At 36.1% G+C, this 17,946-nt stretch overlaps 1 protein-coding gene across 3 annotated transcripts in view; it reads left to right on the forward strand.

Moving 5' to 3' along the window:
• LOC126966922 (ecdysone-inducible protein E75) overlaps positions 1-17,946 on the forward strand; it is a 165,738-nt gene that overhangs the window by 80,009 nt on the left and 67,783 nt on the right. Inside the window, exon 1 of one of the 3 annotated variants that reach the window (XM_050811211.1) lies at positions 16,562-16,712. The exons of the other annotated variants lie outside the window; for them this stretch is intronic. Within the exon in view, the coding sequence (XP_050667168.1) occupies positions 16,592-16,712 (121 nt within the window). The 5' untranslated portion in view covers positions 16,562-16,591. Of the gene's footprint in view, positions 1-16,561; positions 16,713-17,946 lie in introns of those variants that run through there. 3 annotated transcript variants of the gene reach the window in all.

A 17,946-nucleotide genomic window follows, 5' to 3' on the forward strand; every position in this document is an offset into this window, starting at 1 on the left:
ATGACGTCACCAGCTAGTATGTATATTATATCTTTTTTTATGGAAGAGACGACAAACGAACTAACGGGTCATCTTCACATTCTCTTGCAACACCAGAGATCTCACAAGAGCGCTGCGGGCCCTTTAGAAAAGTGTACGGTTTTTTTTTAATTAAACCTTATCGTATCGTCCTGGATACATTGCACAAGGAAGCTCATTCCACTGCTTGGTCGTAGTTGGAGAAAAGTTCCTGGAAAACCGCACTGTGGAGTAACACCACACATTTAGATGGTGGGGATGATATCCTAATTTGTGGGGTGTCGTGCGATGATGAAATTCGGCGGTAGCAATAAAGTCAAACAGCCCTTCAGAACACTCTCCGTAATAAATGCGTTAGAAATCTATCCTACCATGATTCAAACCCCGGAACATCTCCAGTCAGGGTCACTACTAACCAGTTATGGAAAATTCATCAAAATGCCTGGTTTTAAATGACCTCTGCAATTTGGATGTAAATATGAAGTCTGCCGATAAGCCGTCAGATTATTGAGCGCTTCTGTCGCTGGGTGAACGCTTGATAAAGCGAGCCGAGGTTGAACAGCGGCCGATTTGTTGCGACAGCGAACAAAGAAAGCGCGCGGTTCGGCCTTGCAGAGTTCGTCGACCGACTTTTGCGCGTCACAAGGTTTCACCAGTCGAGCTTCGGGCTCTCCAGGATATTGCCAATTTTATTCAGCGCTTCAAGGCTTCGCGATCCGGGGCAAACCTCTTACTTTAGTAGCTCGCGTGAAAAATTATTACAATGTGCTAACAGATTTAAAATTTGAGACAAATGTCTGCAATTGTCGATTCATTTCTGCTGTTCAAGAATTCAGCGCCCGTTCGATTGGCTTTCAATATTAATTGAAGCTGAGCTAACATATTCCCAGTTATATTGGTTTTTAAAATGTGAAATCAATATATAAGGATAACTAAGAAATACCCAAACTTTAATTTCTTTTAAAGTGACGTTTTTAAGATAGCTATACCTACCGATACCTTATGTCGTTAATTAGGAGATAGATTTATAATTCAAATTCAAATTTTTTTTATTCAAAATAGGATTTAAGATCATTTTTTAAATGTCAAAAAACTACCACCCATTCGAAATTGTATGCCTCAGACCTGAGAAGAACGGGCGCAAGAAACACAGCGGGCTTTTTTTTATAAATTAACTAGCTGACCCGACAGACGTTGTTCTGTATATAATAAATAAAAGAATGTTTTTATATGAATATATCATAACATCAATAATTACTTCGTAAAATATGCACCCTGCTGTCGTAATGAAATTGTTTCACAGCAGAACTGTCAAACCGTGCGTCAATAAATTCTCTCATAGAAATTATGTATGGACACATCAAAGGAAAAACAAATTTGTTGTTTTTATTTAAATTAGTAGCATTTTCCTATTTATTCACCTTTTAAACCTTCTCTGGACTTCCACAAATAATTCAAGATCAAAATTAGCCAACTCAGTCCAGCCGTTCTCAAGTTTTAGCGAGACTAACGAACAGCAATTCATTTTTATATATATATAGATAAAATATGTATTACAATCTATTATCGTACAATAAACATTTATATCTAAATAGCCTGAGAGTGTTCGCTCCATTCCCAGTCTGTGGTATTATTAAGAAAATAATTTATATTATAATAACCTTTACCACACAAACGATTATTAACAATTCTTTTAAATTTACTAACACATTTGTTTCGTAAATTTTCTGGGATAGATCTGTAAAAGCATAATAATAAAAACTCTACACCATATGTATAAGTACAAGTGGAAGTGGGCTGGCCATTTAGAACGGCTGGGCTTTGATAGATGGACGCTTTTGGCTACAAACTGAACAGGTCCAAGTGAAAAGGGGCCGTCCTAAGGAACGCTGGGCTAACGAAATGAAACAAAATTGCTGGAAAGGAACTGGACTATGAAAGCAAACATTAGAAAAAACTGCTAACTGTTGGAGTAGGCTTATATCAAGGGGCTTAACATTCAAAAAATAAATTAAATTTACATTAAAATTTTGTTTGAAGTGTAAATTAATTTTATTTTAATTATTATATAATTATATTTAATCAATTTTTTTGTTATTATTATTGCTAGAGTTCAAATGCAAGTAAAAATCTGTACTCACTCACGGTTTTATTACATCTTATATACATTAAAACAAAATATACATTCAATTAATATAATCAATAAAAATAATGATAAAAAAATCATCAAGTATTGGTATTTTTAGATTGCCAATGGCCCTGATAAATTTCGGCACATGTTTATATGCATATCACAAAAACACGCGCTCAAAACCTAGAAATATGGAAGAAACACGGTTATCTTTATCTGACTCGGTCGAACGCATGCACAACGCTTTCACAAAATTCTGAAATACTGCTTTGTTCTTCTTATGGAAGAGAAGACAAGCGAGCGTACGTGTCACCTGATGTTAAGTGATCACCGCCGCCCACATAATCTTGCAACACCAGAGGAATTACAGGAGCCCGCTTTTTTGAAGGTCCCATGTCGTATCATGTCGGATACACCGCACAAGTGGGAGGGCACAGGATGTCGGCTAGGTTATGGGTACCACAACGGGGCCTATATCTGCCGTAAAATAGTATTGTGTTAATATAACTTTGTTTCGTTCTGAAGGGCGCCGTAGCTAGTAAAATTACTGGGCAAATGAGACCTAACATCTTATGTCTCAAGGTGACGAGCGCAATTGTAGTGCCGCTCAGAATTTTTGGGTTTTACAAGAAGCCTGAGCGGCACTACATTGTAATGGGCGTATCAATTTCCATCAGCTATACGTCATGCTCGTCTCGTCCCTTTTTTCATTAAAAAAACTGCACATGGATGCTCATTCCACAGCTTGGTTGTACGTGGATGAAAGTTTCTTGACAACTTTGCCCTGTACTTTCCCCGGGGCGTAAAAAGAATAGGGGAGTCCCAGGCCCATGGGTGTCGTAAGAGGCGACTAAGGGCTTTTTAGAAGTGGGAGAGTCACGTTGCCGTCTTTTGACGTCAGCACAACCGGCCAGACTCGTCCGGGTTAATTACCACACTCGCACAGAATACCGGCCTAGTGCCGCTATGTTTCGCATAGATTAGTTTCGAGGACCGGTGGCCATTCCCCTCCACCTGAATATTGCGGATCTTAAAAAGATTTTACCCCAGGAGGGTACGGGCTTTACCAGAGTCGGAGAATCCCTCCCCGAGCACTCTAGCTCGGGCTGCCCTTCGTATTCTGGGGAGGGCACAGAACCGCACATGACCAAGAACAAACGAGGCAGTAACACCACGGCACCCCGCTTCACACTCAACGTGGACTTTTGCAATATCAGGGGAATTCACTCCAATTTAAACGCCGTCCACCACCACCTTGAGACGACGCAGCCGGCCTTGTGTTTCCTTACGGAGACGCAGATATCTCGACCTAGCGATACGTCATATTTAACGTACCCCGGGTACAAAATTGAGCACAATTTTTTGCCTCATGCCGGGGTATGTGTGTACGTTAGGGAGGATATCTGCTGTCGCCGTCTCGGCAATTTTGAGGGTAGGGACCTGTCCACTCTCTGGCTCCGCGTAGATTTAGAGGACCGCGTCCGCATCTATGCGGGTGTCTACAGGTCCCATAGTGGTAACGCAGAAACCGATCATCTCATGGGCTGCGTTCAAGCGGCAATTGACGACGTGCTTGCACAGATCCCCTCTGCTGAAATCGTAGTCTTGGGTGATTTCAACGGGCACAATGCCGAATGGCTTGGCCCTGGTTCGATGCGTCAGTTAAAGCAGCATCTGACTGCAAACAACAGGCGTATCGAGCTTGGGTTGCGGCGCTGGGCACAAAGGATCCGAACTGCATAGTTCTTAAGAGGAAATACAACCGTGCCTCAAGATTTTTTAAGCGGCAAATCGCCCGTGCAAAGTCAAAACACGTCGTCAAAATCGGCGAGCAGCTTTCCAGTTACCCGACCGGAATACGCAAGTTCTGGTCGTTGTCGAAAGCTGCTCTTGGTAACTTCAGCCAGCCGTCCATGCCGCCGTTGCACATGAGGAATGACATCCTGGCCCATACGGCAAAAGAGAAAGCTGATCTCTTGTGCGGTCTTTTCGCCTCCAACTCGACTCTTGACGACAACGGAAAAACACCGCCGACCATCCCGCGGTGTCAAGGCTCTATGCCTGAAGTAAAGTTCAGACAGAAAACTGTTAGGCGAGCTCTGTTTTCGTTGGACGTCAGGAAGTCGAGCGGGCCGGATGGCATTTCTCCAATCGTGCTTAGAGCGTGTGCCCCTGAGTTGACGCCGGTGTTAACGCGTTTATTCCGGCACTCTTATTCTAAAGGCGTAGTCCCTGACTCATGGATTTGACCGCGTGCAACGCAGAGCAACTCGAACTGTCGGGGACCCAGTGCTCTGTGAACGGCTGGATCACTTGGCGTTGCGTAGAGACGTCGCTTCATTATGTGTCTTCTATCGCATTTATCACGGGGAGTGTTCCGAAGAGCTGTTTAACCTGATTGCTGCCGCCGAATTCCACCTTCGCACGACACGCCACAAGTTAGGATATCATCCTCACCATCTGGATGTGTGGCGGTCCTCCACAGTGCGATTTTCAAGGAGCTTTCTTCCACGTACTACAAAACTGTGGAATGAGCTTCCATGTGCGGTGTTTCGGGGACGATACGACATGGGTACCTTCAAAAAAAGCGCGTACACTTTCCTTAAAGGCCGGCAATGCTTCTGTGATTCCTCTGGTGTTGCAAGAGATTGTGGGCGGCGGTGATCACTTAACAACAGGTGACCCGACCCGTACGCTCGTTTGTCCTCCTATTCCATAAAAAAAAACTACACTACAGACTAACGTCACACATCCAGATGGTGGGAATGATATTCTTATTTGTGTCTAGCGAAGATGAAATTCGGTGGTAGGAAGCAGGTCAAACAGCTCTTCGGAACACACTTCATCTGTAACCAAAAAACAATTATGAATACTACAAGAATTATATATTTTTTAATTTTTTTTAACACATTATTAATTGCGCGCAAATTAATATGTAATGATAAATAAATATATTTCTACTTAAAACTTCAGTGCCTTCAAATCGCTAATATTAACAAAATATTTAGTTTATTTGAGATCAAAGTGTGTTTTATATAAATGTGAATCAAAGAACAATTAAACAAAATTCTCAAGTAAATTTATCAACAAACACTGACTAACCTTTTAAAACACAAATAAAATTTTGAAAAACAAAATTTTATGAACGATGCCGGATTAGAACCCACGACCTCCGGCGTTCCGTGCCGGTGCTCTAACCAACTGAGCTAACCGTTCGAGTACCGCCTCGTTATAAAATTCTGTTTGCTTTGTTCAACTCTCAGGTTGTGGCTCCATCTACAGGATCTACTTTACAGTTGATAACCTGCTCATAAAATTTTATTTGTGTATTAATCCTAGAAGTCAGGGTTATCACTTTAAAAAAAACATAAAATATTGTTTTAACCCTTGAAATTTACAATACACTAAATACTTGTAAATGGCTTACGTAAATCCAATCCTCAGTCAATAAATAAAACAGTGACTCAGGACTTTCGACCCTGAAAGCTGAACACAATAAAGTAGATCCCGCTAACTAATTGACTTATTTATATCTTTCAAGCTATTAAAATTAAATCTATTGCTTCGGATTTGCGTTGTTTTTACCTTGAAGCTGTTTGTGAAACTAGTTTATTTATAAGCAAATGCCATAGACACAGTTAAACATACAATCAACTAGAAAACTTTAAAACACTACTAATTTCTACCGTGAAGCAGTAATGTGTAAGCATTACTGTGTTTGGGTCTGAAGGGGTCCCGTAGCTAGTGAAATTAATGGGCAAATGAGACTTAACATCTTATGACTCAAGGTGACGGGGGCAGTTGTAGTGCCGGTCAGAATTTTTGGTTCTTTCAACTGCATTGTAATGGGCAGGGCGTATCAATTACCATCAGCTGAACGTCCTGCTCGTCTCGTCCCTTATTTTTATACAAAAAAAAACAACGCGATATAAAAAAGGTTACCTATACCGATACCTATCTGTATGAGGATTAAAAAAACTCATTAACCTCATATCCTAATTTTGTAATATTAGGCACTTAAAGTTTGAAATATCCGCACTAATTTTGTGAAAGAAAGTAAAATCAAATCAAAAATATTTTATTTCATAGGTAAATCATATTACACTTGAAACATGTCTTTTTTTTCTTACAGCTCCCTCGGAAGGCTGATTAGATTTCTTTAGAATGGACGAGCAACAAAATCTAAGGTTGCTCTTTTAAAAACAGATTAGGTATTACAAGTTCTTATTTTTAATGCAATATACAAATAATTTTGAATAAGAATATATTCAAAGTGATGCAATAAAAATACTCATACAAATACTAAATGGCTTACAGAAGTAAGTCAAAATGAAAAGTAAATTATTAATTAAAAACACAAGAGTTATTTAGTACAGTAGAGACATCAATCAACATTTTTTTCAAAATTAGGGATCTGTAATAAAATTGCTATTTTGTAACACAAGGTGTAAAATCGAAAACCTATTTTTGTGTGCTCTGCAAAAACTATTGACAATAGAACAAAATGATGTACAGGCTATAATATAGGCAATATTTTATTACTTATAAAACTATCGCATGAATTATACTTTATATGGCAAAACAACGTTTGCCGGGTCAGCTAGTTTCATTATAATCAGAATATACTACACAATCAGGTATAACGTTAATAATTTTAAATCTATGCAAGCTTTTACGATAGGTCATCAATATGCAGCACTGAACAGTAATAAGATATTATTATAATTTTAACATCATTGTCTGTAATATCATTGCGTTTAATTTTATTACGTTCTGTTTCATTTGACATACTTTAAACTTTCTGTCCTAGATATAGACTAAGGGCCTTACAAATAAACTTGGCATAAAGTTATACTCGAGAAGATGTAAAATGTTTACAAATAGACATTTGTTTATGATTGGTTTATTCGGACATATAACGATTCCCGCGTTTATTTATTTTTCAAGAATCCTGAGCGGCACTTCATTGTAACGGGTAGGGCGTATCAATTACCATCACCTGAACGTCCTGCTCATCTCGTCCCTTATTTTCACTAAAAAAACATAGCGACGTTAAGGCTCTTCCCCTGTCTTTTATACATACGTTAGTCATTCTTGAATATCATATTTAAAACATAGTAATTTACTAGAGGGACATTAACATCAGACATAAGATCTTTCACAATGAAAACTATCTTATTTCTTGTATTATAAATTCATTAAGTTAATATCTGTCGCGATTACAATATAATTAGAAAGCGAAATGCACAAGTGATATAGAAGTGCTTCCATTAGAAGATGCCATACGTTGACGAAGGAAAGTGGTCTCTGGCGGGGGACGGGGGGGGGGGCTAGGACTGCGCTCACGCACCACGCTAAGTGGTACACTTTCAATCTCGGTGAGAGTTACGCGAAAATGAAAGTGGTGCCTCCATTATGGTCCACTTTCCTTGGGGTCAGGAACCTCAAGCGACTTGTAAGTGCAAGTTAATTGACAATCACCCAACGTCGTTGCAACTCAATTACGACTTGCTTTTATTTTGCTGAATTTAACTGCTAAGCTTTAGGTGTAGCTATCTCTGTTATTAACTCAGATTTCTCTTTATCTGGTTGGGAAGAAGAATTCCGAAAAAGTCCACAACTCCCAATTAAATACGAAAGTAATGTGGGTTGAAAAGTGTAGCTTTCACTAATTCTGGGTGTAAAATTCACGTCAGTCATTTACTAATAACGTATGAGACTCCCGGTCTCATATTTCCAAGTAAAGGTTATTTTTAATGTAATTAATTGGAAATAATAAGCTCATGCCTTCTTCAAATTTAATAATACGTGTTCCAGGTCAACTACTACAACTACAGTATTGACTAAAAATTGTGGATTAAAAACTCTAAAATCAGAGTTTTGTTCTCAGCAATTTTCTTCTCTAAATATTAACCAATAGTAACGAATCTGAAAAGGAAGGGAATATTCTGTTTCGGACTGTTTTCATTTTTTCGCTTATTCTTATCGGATTTGTGTACTAGGCCTCTATGATTTTGCCGTTTTGAGCACTGTTGGAAGTATTTTTGAAAAAAAAAGAAAAGACAAGCATTAATAATAATAATATTGACACACTTTTTACACAAATTACCTTGCTCCAAATTAGGCATATATAGCCTGTGCTATGGGTTGCAAGATAACGATATATTTAATACAATATACTAATGATAATATTGTTTTTTTTTTAAATAATTTTGATCTAGGGTAAAAAAAAAGAAGAGTCGAGAAAAATTTTTTTTTTTTTTTTTTGGAATAGGTGGACAAACGAGCGTAAGGGTCACCTGGTGTTAAGTGATCACCGCCGCCCACACTCTCCTGCAACACCAGAGGAATCACAAGAGCGTTGCCGGCCTTTAAGGAAGGTGTACGCGCTTTTCTCGAAGGTACCCATGTCGTATCGTCCCGGAAACACCGCACAAGGAAGCTCATTCCACAGCTTCGTGGTACGAGGAAGAAAGTTTATAAGAAATGTCCACTAATGTGTCGCCTTAAACTGCTTTTATTATTATCGCATAATTTTGATCATATAACGCTTGTCGCATTTTAATAATAATATTGACACACTTTTGCACAAATTATCTTGCCCCTTGGTATAGTTTGTACTATGGGTGCAAGGCAACGATATATTTAATACAATATACTTACTTAAACATATATAAATACATATAAACATCCATGACTCGGAAACAAACATCCATTTTCATCATATAAATGATTTCACCTACCGGGATTCGAACCCGGGACGTCTAGCTTAGTAGTCAGGGTCACAAACCATTCGGCTATATAGGTCGTTGTTTACAAACCATGATATAAAAACTACTATTGGTGTTGTGAATGCCCATCTGATGATATAAGATTGTGTAGCAACACGATCTTTTGTCGACAAATATCGCGGAAGTCTATAATACTAATAGTTTTGCCAATGAAATAACAATAGTATTTATTGCTGCCGGAACACAATATTATTTTGTCATAGGTTTATGTGGCGAAATTTAAGTTGTACTAACAAATGGTTTTCCTAGTTTGAAAAGAACTTTAAGCCGTTATATTTATGCAAAATGACATAGCTTGGTAAATAAGTCTGGTGTAATTAAAATAAGCATAATTACATCGCGTTAAGTATTTGCGTTTTAATGAAGGCGCTTATTAATGTAAATCTGTGAAAATTCAATAAATATCTAATGGTGATGATTATACTTATCGTTTGATCTTCAAAAATTTATTGATGTCATAATACTGATTAGGCAACGTACTTTTGATACCGGTTCTAAGTTTCTGGGGTTCCGTAGCCACATGACAAAAAACGTAACCCTTGCATTCGTCCATGTGACTTTTCCGAAACTATTATATTGTTGAAACTTGGTATGTAGATGTATTCTGTGAACCGCATTAAGATTTTCTCACAAAATTAGAAAAAAAAACATAAATTATGGGGTTAGAAATGAAACTCAAATTTATTTTTACGTCAAACCCATACGTGTGAGATATCTATGGACAGGTCTTCAAATTCAAGGTACATATTGAGATTTCTAAAATCATTTTTTTTAAACTGAATAGTTTGCGTGAGGGACACTTCCAAAGTGGTTAAACTTAAAAAAATTGTATGATGTACATTACCATGCAAACTTCCACCCAAAATTGGTTTGAGCGAGATCTAGTAAGTAGTTTTTTTAATACATTATAAATCTTTACAACGAACTACAAGAACCTTTATAATTTTTTTATTTGTTCCCTGCTGCTACGGAACCCTTCATGGACGAGTCCGACTCCCTCTTGGCCGCCTTTTTTGTATCTGTAATAGTTACGGAATAATCATCTGGTCACTCTTAACGAGTACACCCTGTAATCTCTGGGTCTACTGAACCGATTTCGAAAAATCTGTTACTAATAGAAATTCACGCTATTTGTGTGTGTCAAAGGCTATATATATACCCAAAAAATAATGAGACTTTTCGTGGCACTCGGATCACATCGTTTGCAAAAACTGTACAAAATGTAAAGAATCTTAAGACTTCAAATACACAAAGATAACTACTACATAAAATAATGTAATAGTTCCTAGACAACTTAGAAAACATTTCGTGATCACCAAATCTCTAATGGGAAACAACTTATCTCGTAATGCTCTCTGAAACACACGTTTAAATTGTTAAAAGTAAATATTGAATCATTTAAGAAATTTGATGTATTTAATTTCTTGTTTGATAATCAAAATTGATTAAATAATATGTTAAAGGATATAGATATAAACTACTAGCTGACGACAGACGTTGTTCTGTACACAATAAATAATACACTGTTAATGAATTCGCCAATAATATTTCGTAATATCAAGAATTATATAAAAAAATATGCTCGCTGTTGTTGAAAGGAAATTGTTTCACAAAGGAACTGTCAAACCGTGCGTCACTAAATTCTCTCATAGAAAATATGTCCATACAAAACAATTATTGGAAATAAAAATAATTATGGTTCCCAAATCGAAATAAAAACTATCCTATCCCTCAAGTTGGACCAAACTGCACTCCATAATCCAAAATCCGTTCATTAGTTTAGGAGTCTATCGCGGACAAACAACGAGACACGCAATTTATATATATTAAGAATCCAAAAAGTTTTCACAATCTAACAATTATTTATTTGTTGTACATATATGTAGGTATATGTATGTATATTGACACGATTATACCTTTACACCAAAGCTGGAATATGGGACAATTGGGGGTGGAGGGTGAAAGGTGAACGACCTCGAATGACGTCAGTGTGACCTGATGCTGGCTTTAGAATAACCCGAACTCTGACCTCATATTCTGCTTTGAGTATTTTATATATACACTAGCTGTTACCCGCGAATTCGTCCGCATTTACCAATGTTACCATATCAGTCGGTGTCCCAATGCTGCCACATGCATTTATATTTAAATTCAAATTTAAAAGTTTTTATTCAAAATAGGATTTAAAATCACAAATTCAACGTCAAAAATTACTACCCATTCGTAATATTATGCCTTAGACCTGAGAAGAACGGGCGCAAGAAACTCAGCGGGCTTTATATATTTTTTAATTTCGTTAAAATATAATATGTTAAATCGTATAATAAACATTTATAATTAAATCGCCTGAGGGTGTTCGCTCCGTATCATTAAGAAAATCATTTATATTTAGAGAATCCTTTACCACACAAACGTTTTTAGCAATTCTTCTGAATTTCGTAACACATTGTTTTGTACATTTTCTGAGATCAAATATAAACGACCTACTAACTCGACTTAAACAAGTAGTAGGCATAACCAGTTAATGTATTTTCAAAACAATCATATACATACCTCTTATCATCTTTAAGGCAGCATTGGTCAGAAAAGTTTTCGTTTGACCGTTTTTTCTCCGACTGCAAATCCGAGTACTACAAAAAAGTCTTCCATTTTTTCAAGATAACATATAGCCGATTATTCTCACAAATAATGTGGAATTCTATTGGTAATAGAATTTTCAAAATCGCTTCAGTAGATCCAGAGATAGACCCCCTACAAACGATTCTTTATAATATTACTATGGATGAAATACAAACTTCAAACCATAGGTTGTCGTAGAAACATATATTTTGTTTTGCATATAAAACGCTCAGTAATAATATAAATTATATCTGAAATAACTGTCACAATTTGTATATTATTATGTAAATTGTCTTTGTTTTACATAATTACCTTACAAGAGTTAATGTACAGTTTAAAATGCAGGTAACGTAAAAATATTCGCATACTATGACTTATCCATTTCAATCAGCATTGGTTGGGATACAAAAAAAACTTATTAATGTTAAATTAATTAATAATCTTATACACTCTAAGGTGTATATGCAAGCAGTAAGTTCGCATTAGAATAATTATTTTCATTCTTTAAGGCTAAATAATATATGAAGCGTAATATTAGTGGTAATATTAAAATATACTCAAATTCAAATATTTTTATTCAAAACAGGATTCAAAATCACTTTTAAACGTCAAAAACTACAACCCATTCAAAAAATACTGCCTCAGACCTGAGAAAAATGGGCGCAAGAAACTCAGCGGGCTTTTTTTTTACTTACTTTATACTATACTTTATAGGTTTTTCCTGGTTATTAGCTTCTATATAGTATTTTTTAGCTTTACTTTGAAGTTTTTTCTTTCTAGATATATATCTGTAAGAACCACTTTCCAAAATTTACTAAGGTTTTTAGTTATAATCATACTTCTAACTTACTCAAAATTATACTTATTTTCTACTTTCTTATTAAATTGAAAATTCGGTATCAAGCTAAATGATTATTTGTAATGTTATTTATGACGCCCGGATGGGTTCCACATCGGTTATGCTTAGCTTATCGGTTATCTTATGAAGGTCGCCATAGCTGGTGAAGTTACTGGGCTAATAATAAGACTTAACATCTTATATCTCTAAATGACGAGTCTTGTTTTTTAAGAATCCTGTATTTCCATTGTACTGTCCTAGGCGTACCTTAAATTATATTGTAATTTTTTTCATATCTAATCAAATAATCATCAATCATATTATCATTATAACAAGATTCACTTCCACTTTCATTCACCACTTAATTAATATCTCTACCTGTCTTTCTATGACTGCTACGCATGTCGTAGTCAACCATAATGTATTCTTCATGTTCTCAAACATGTCAAAAACTTTCATAGTATGGTAAACTCTACTTAAACGAGGACTTAACGTTCCCACAGAACTACGGTGGACCAGCGGCAAAATCTTATAAAAGCTACAAGTTTAATCTTTTATTTAATGGTGTTTTTTTATTTATTTTCTATTGATCGACTTCAAAAAAGGAGGAGGTTCTCAATTCGTCAGCATTTTTTTTTATGTTTGTTACCTCAAAACTTTCGGCTGAGTAAACCGATTTTGATAATTCTTATTTTATTTGAAAGCTAGTGCTTCCCGTGTCGTCCCATTGTAATTTAGTTCAGGTCTGACAATGGCATCCATGAGAAAACCATAAAAGACTTAAACTTGCTATACATACGTATAGCAAAGTGGATGATAAATTTCCGAATAACTCAATATCGCGGCAACAGATTTCGATGATTCTTTTTTTTATTGGAAAGGATATACATTAAAGATAGTTTGGTGAGAGTTTGGTTAGGATCTGATTACGGAATCCATGGCAAAGTAACGGAACTCTTCAATTAAGCGCTTACGTTAGTTGCTGCATTGAAAAATTTAGTATATATACACATATTTAGACAAATTCTACTTCACTTACTATACTATACTTCAAACTCACTAAAAATCAAAAATAAAAAAAAACAACAAAAAAACAACCGACTTCAAAAACACTATTCCAAAACAATAGATATAATATGCACAAAAAAGTATTAAAATAATTGCGTATTTTATACAATCTAATTAATAAATCTAACTGTAGATACGATTATTGAAATATTTTGAGTCGGTGTCATCCAAGATAGGTTTGTAACTACATAGTTATAGGTGAGATGTGCTTGAGTCGTGAGGAGGCGAGAAGCGAGAGCGGGTCGCGGCGGAAGGACACCGATTCCAAAAATAACAGTAATCGTCCATTGGTTGTGGTTCAGTACATATATGATTTACAAGATATAAATAAAATACTGTCAAACAAAATGTTTATACGAAGACTCTTCAAATTGAAAATAATTTTTATAGTATAAATGAATATTTAAATAAACCACATGTCAAAAAACAACACACCCATTGAAAACGTACAGAACTCTATATAACTTGGAATACAAATCAAGAACACAATTCACATAGACCAACTAGCCAGAGGAATTAACATGACCTGGAAAAATATTGGAGTGAAAAATCTATACTTTCAATAATGTGAACATTTAAATATTTTGTGTTAAGTTTTTGCATGCTTTTAATTTAAGCTGAATAGAGGACACATTGTAATATTTAAGATCTGGACATAGCCTATTCCAAGGCAAAATAAATAATTTCATTTCATTTCCTTCATTTCAAGAGGCTTGGTAGCTGAAGTATGATACAAATGGTATAATAGACTCTAGTTGACCTGCTGACCAGGGTGTCGAATTTGCGTGACGGTGTGCGCACGCATAGAAAAAATTCACTCTTATAAATTTTCCTTTACTCACCAATAGAAGTACAACTACAAAAAAAACGTTTTTTGTTATTATTCTTATTAAAAGCATATACAAGTAAGCACCTTTGTATGAGTTATAACAGAACAAATTAGTCACAGAACTTCGTTGTACCGAGCACATAGCCACAATCATATTGGCCGACCTTCGTAAATATAGACGCAGTTAAAACCAATGTTATGAAAGACGTGCGTCACACAAAAAACACACAGTGAGGTGCATAGAATTATCGGCATCGGTCATAAAAATGTCATATTTACAGCTGAACGGTCACTCGGCGGTAAATTAGTCTCCTTGGCCTATTAACGCGGCGCGGCTTGGCCGAATGATTCGTCAATTCTAGATTTAGGTTTTCAGATTAGTGGGTTGACTGGGCGCTTCCGATCTTAATGGGCCATATTTTTTAAGGACTTGTTGCGTTGGCCGCGAGCTGCGATAGTGATTGATAACGTTCGAGAGCCGTTTTATATTTTCGGTTAAATTTTATAAAATGTTTCCTGATCATTATAAGTATTGGATTTATACTCTTTACCACTATATTTCGCAGTTACCGTGAATTGTTGTTTTAACATCATATTTTTTATATAAGTCAAACTCAAATAAACTTCTTTCAATTAGGCTTTTGAATCGTCACTATAAATATTCCTTTTAAATTATTGAATTTAACATGAATTCGGAAAAAGTAGTTCTCGTGATAAGAATATACTAGATACTCAACGGCCACTCTTTCCAATCAATAGAGTATTTAACAATGGCTGTAATATACAAAATAAATTTGTTTGTAAGGTGCTGCATCAAATATATGAATAGTGTTAAGTATAATATAAAAAAAAGGTCAAAAAGCGTTTTAAAAACAAATATATTTATCTTATGAAACAAATATATTATTTTATCTTATGTTGCATACATCAACCTTTAGAGCTTCGTGAACATGACGGTCGTGATTACTGTCATAATTAAATAAACGCATCCAATAAATACAATGAACTATTAACTATAACAGTACCACAAGCAGCACCCGTTCACGAGTTGACGGATGGACCAGCCATCTTTATCTTCGCACATATTTGAGGGAAGGAGACGACCCGGCACACAACGCCACCGCAAGCAATGCCATCTTAGTGGGCATGACAAACCGTGTTATTGCAAACGAGCGGTCAAACAGGCAAGAGACGTAGAGTCAAGAGATGCGTTGTCGGCCCTTAAGGTGGGCATAAAACCAAAAAGCTCCGCACAAGTATGTGCGGTGTTTCTGATACGATACGACAAAGGTACTTTTAAAAAAAGTTAGTACACCTTTTTTAAAGACCGGCAACGCTCTTGTGATTCCGACTCCTCTGGTGTTGCAAGAGAATATTGGCGGCGGTGATCACTTAACATCAGGTGACCCGTACGTTCGTTCGTCCTCATCTTCCAAAAAGAAAAAGAATTGTTATAAGTAATATTATGCGTGATATTTCATGAAAGTTATGTTGAAAATCCAATTGACTGTACAAAACGAATGTGTTATGAAATTCAAATTAATTTGTTTAAAAACGTTTAAGTTGTAAGGTTTTATTGTACGACATACATTTGTATTGGAATTTAAAAGTAGAACACTGAGTTTCTTGCTTTTGCTTATTTCTTAAATTTGAATTTAAATTGATAAGTAAATACAAATTTGTTTGCATAAAGATAATGATTTTTTTTTCTTTAAAGTGCCAAAAATTTAAATTTAACTACTCTATAAATACGTTGATAAAATAATTTCTAATAAAATAAAATCTCAGATATTCCATAAATACCTAAAAATAATGCTAACAAATTCGTGAATCTAATATAATATTTATGAACTTAATAAATTTCATTAATTAGACATAACACTCTTTCCAGGTTTATTCGTAATTATGTACAACATAATGATTTTCTATGTACAAAATAATCACTGTCTCCTTCAACAAAAAATATACAACAAAAAAAAATTCCAAGAATTTCCGTGCAGCTTTAATACATCATACATTTACTACGTTCGATTTTCCCGGTATAAAAATGGTTGTTTAAGGCTTTTGTTAAGTTTAGAAATAAATAATTCAATTTGAATTGGTAATGGCTTTTTACTTATGGATCATCGCACCATTGTATCGGTAAGTATCATAGGGGCGGGCGGGTCGTAGCCGTTCCGTAGCCGCTACGAGCGCCCCGTGCTACGTCAAGTAGCGCCGCGCGGCGTTGTCGTAGCAAACGTCGAGCCATTCGCGCTACAGCCGCCGCCGGCAACGCGCCTCGCTCGCGTCGGTTAATGCGCCTCCCGAACATGACTGTGACAGAGTTTCGCCGCCACTGCCTGGGTCCCGAGCCCCATGACTCGGCCAAGCGTGCGCCGACAGACAACGACGTCCTGCTGGGTCGCGTGCTGGCAGGTGAGATACCCTCATCAGCTGTTCTTGCTTACATCTACCCCTCATACCTAACCAGTTCACCTGAGTGTACCAATGAGCCCCACACTTCTAATTTTGTATAACATCATCCCTGTGCACAATCAACTTACCCCACTCTCCCCACTACTGACAAAACTAGTAAATAACAATACCTACAGCCCTCGTGATAAACAAACTACAAAACCCCTGTCTCCTCTTCAAATAAGTACGGGTCATGATTTATGAAATAACATTTAAATCTTATGACAAGAAGATGAATATAGGGCAGGGATGCAAATGCCCTTTTCACTTTCCTGTGACGCGAGTCCTCCGTAAGCTGGATGCATGAGGGGGTGAGGCGCCGCGGGGTGGGGGCGCACGGGCCAGCTCAGATCTGGGTCAAGCAGAGGTCGTTGCCCTCGGCCTTCCCAGCTATATTGGTCGGCGCTAATCATCGCCTACCGCTCATATTGCTCATAATATGTACCATCGCGTACATAAAACAATTAATTTATTACTAACAAACTATACTTAATATAGCCTACCCTTACCTAGTATTTTACTAAACAGCCGAATAAACCGCTGTGGTTCTTAGCCTGTTATATATTAATAAATTTAAACTACATTTCATAATAAATTAATTAATACAAATTACTTGTACTGGAATTACTCAATGAACTCTAATGAATTACTTTTTCGCCAATCATATGGCTTTTATATAACCAAAACATTGAAAGAACTAGTAGTAGTAGTAGTAGTAGTAGTAGTAGTAGTAATTACTCTGGTATAGAAAGAGGTGATCACTTACGAATCACCATCAGGTAATGTAATGGCTTGCCCTTTCGTCCTCATTTCATAAAAATTCAACTCATAGTTATAAAGTGTTGTTGTATTTCTAGAACAACAAATTCAGGGTTGTCGCGGGTAAATATTATATAAATAATTTTATTTTTATTGTATAACTTATCATAATTATTAAATCAAAAATAATTAATAGTCCCGAAACGTCGGATTAACTTAAATAAAAATTAAAATTAAATTTTACTCAAAAATTATGCAAAAAAAGAGACTTAAAACCACACCCGTTTTAAACTTAAATATAATATTTTATTTAAGTGTTGTACCCTTGCGTTTATCTCATCGACATAATTTGTCAATCAATTTCATTAAAAGCCAGTCTGTATAGTGTTTCTATAGCATCATGGTCGAGCCGAGTTTCGCAAGTAAAGGCCCATCG

The sequence above is a fragment of the Leptidea sinapis genome, chromosome 11 (genome assembly GCF_905404315.1).
Source record: "Leptidea sinapis chromosome 11, ilLepSina1.1, whole genome shotgun sequence".
Classification (NCBI taxonomy): Eukaryota; Metazoa; Arthropoda; class Insecta; order Lepidoptera; family Pieridae; genus Leptidea; species Leptidea sinapis.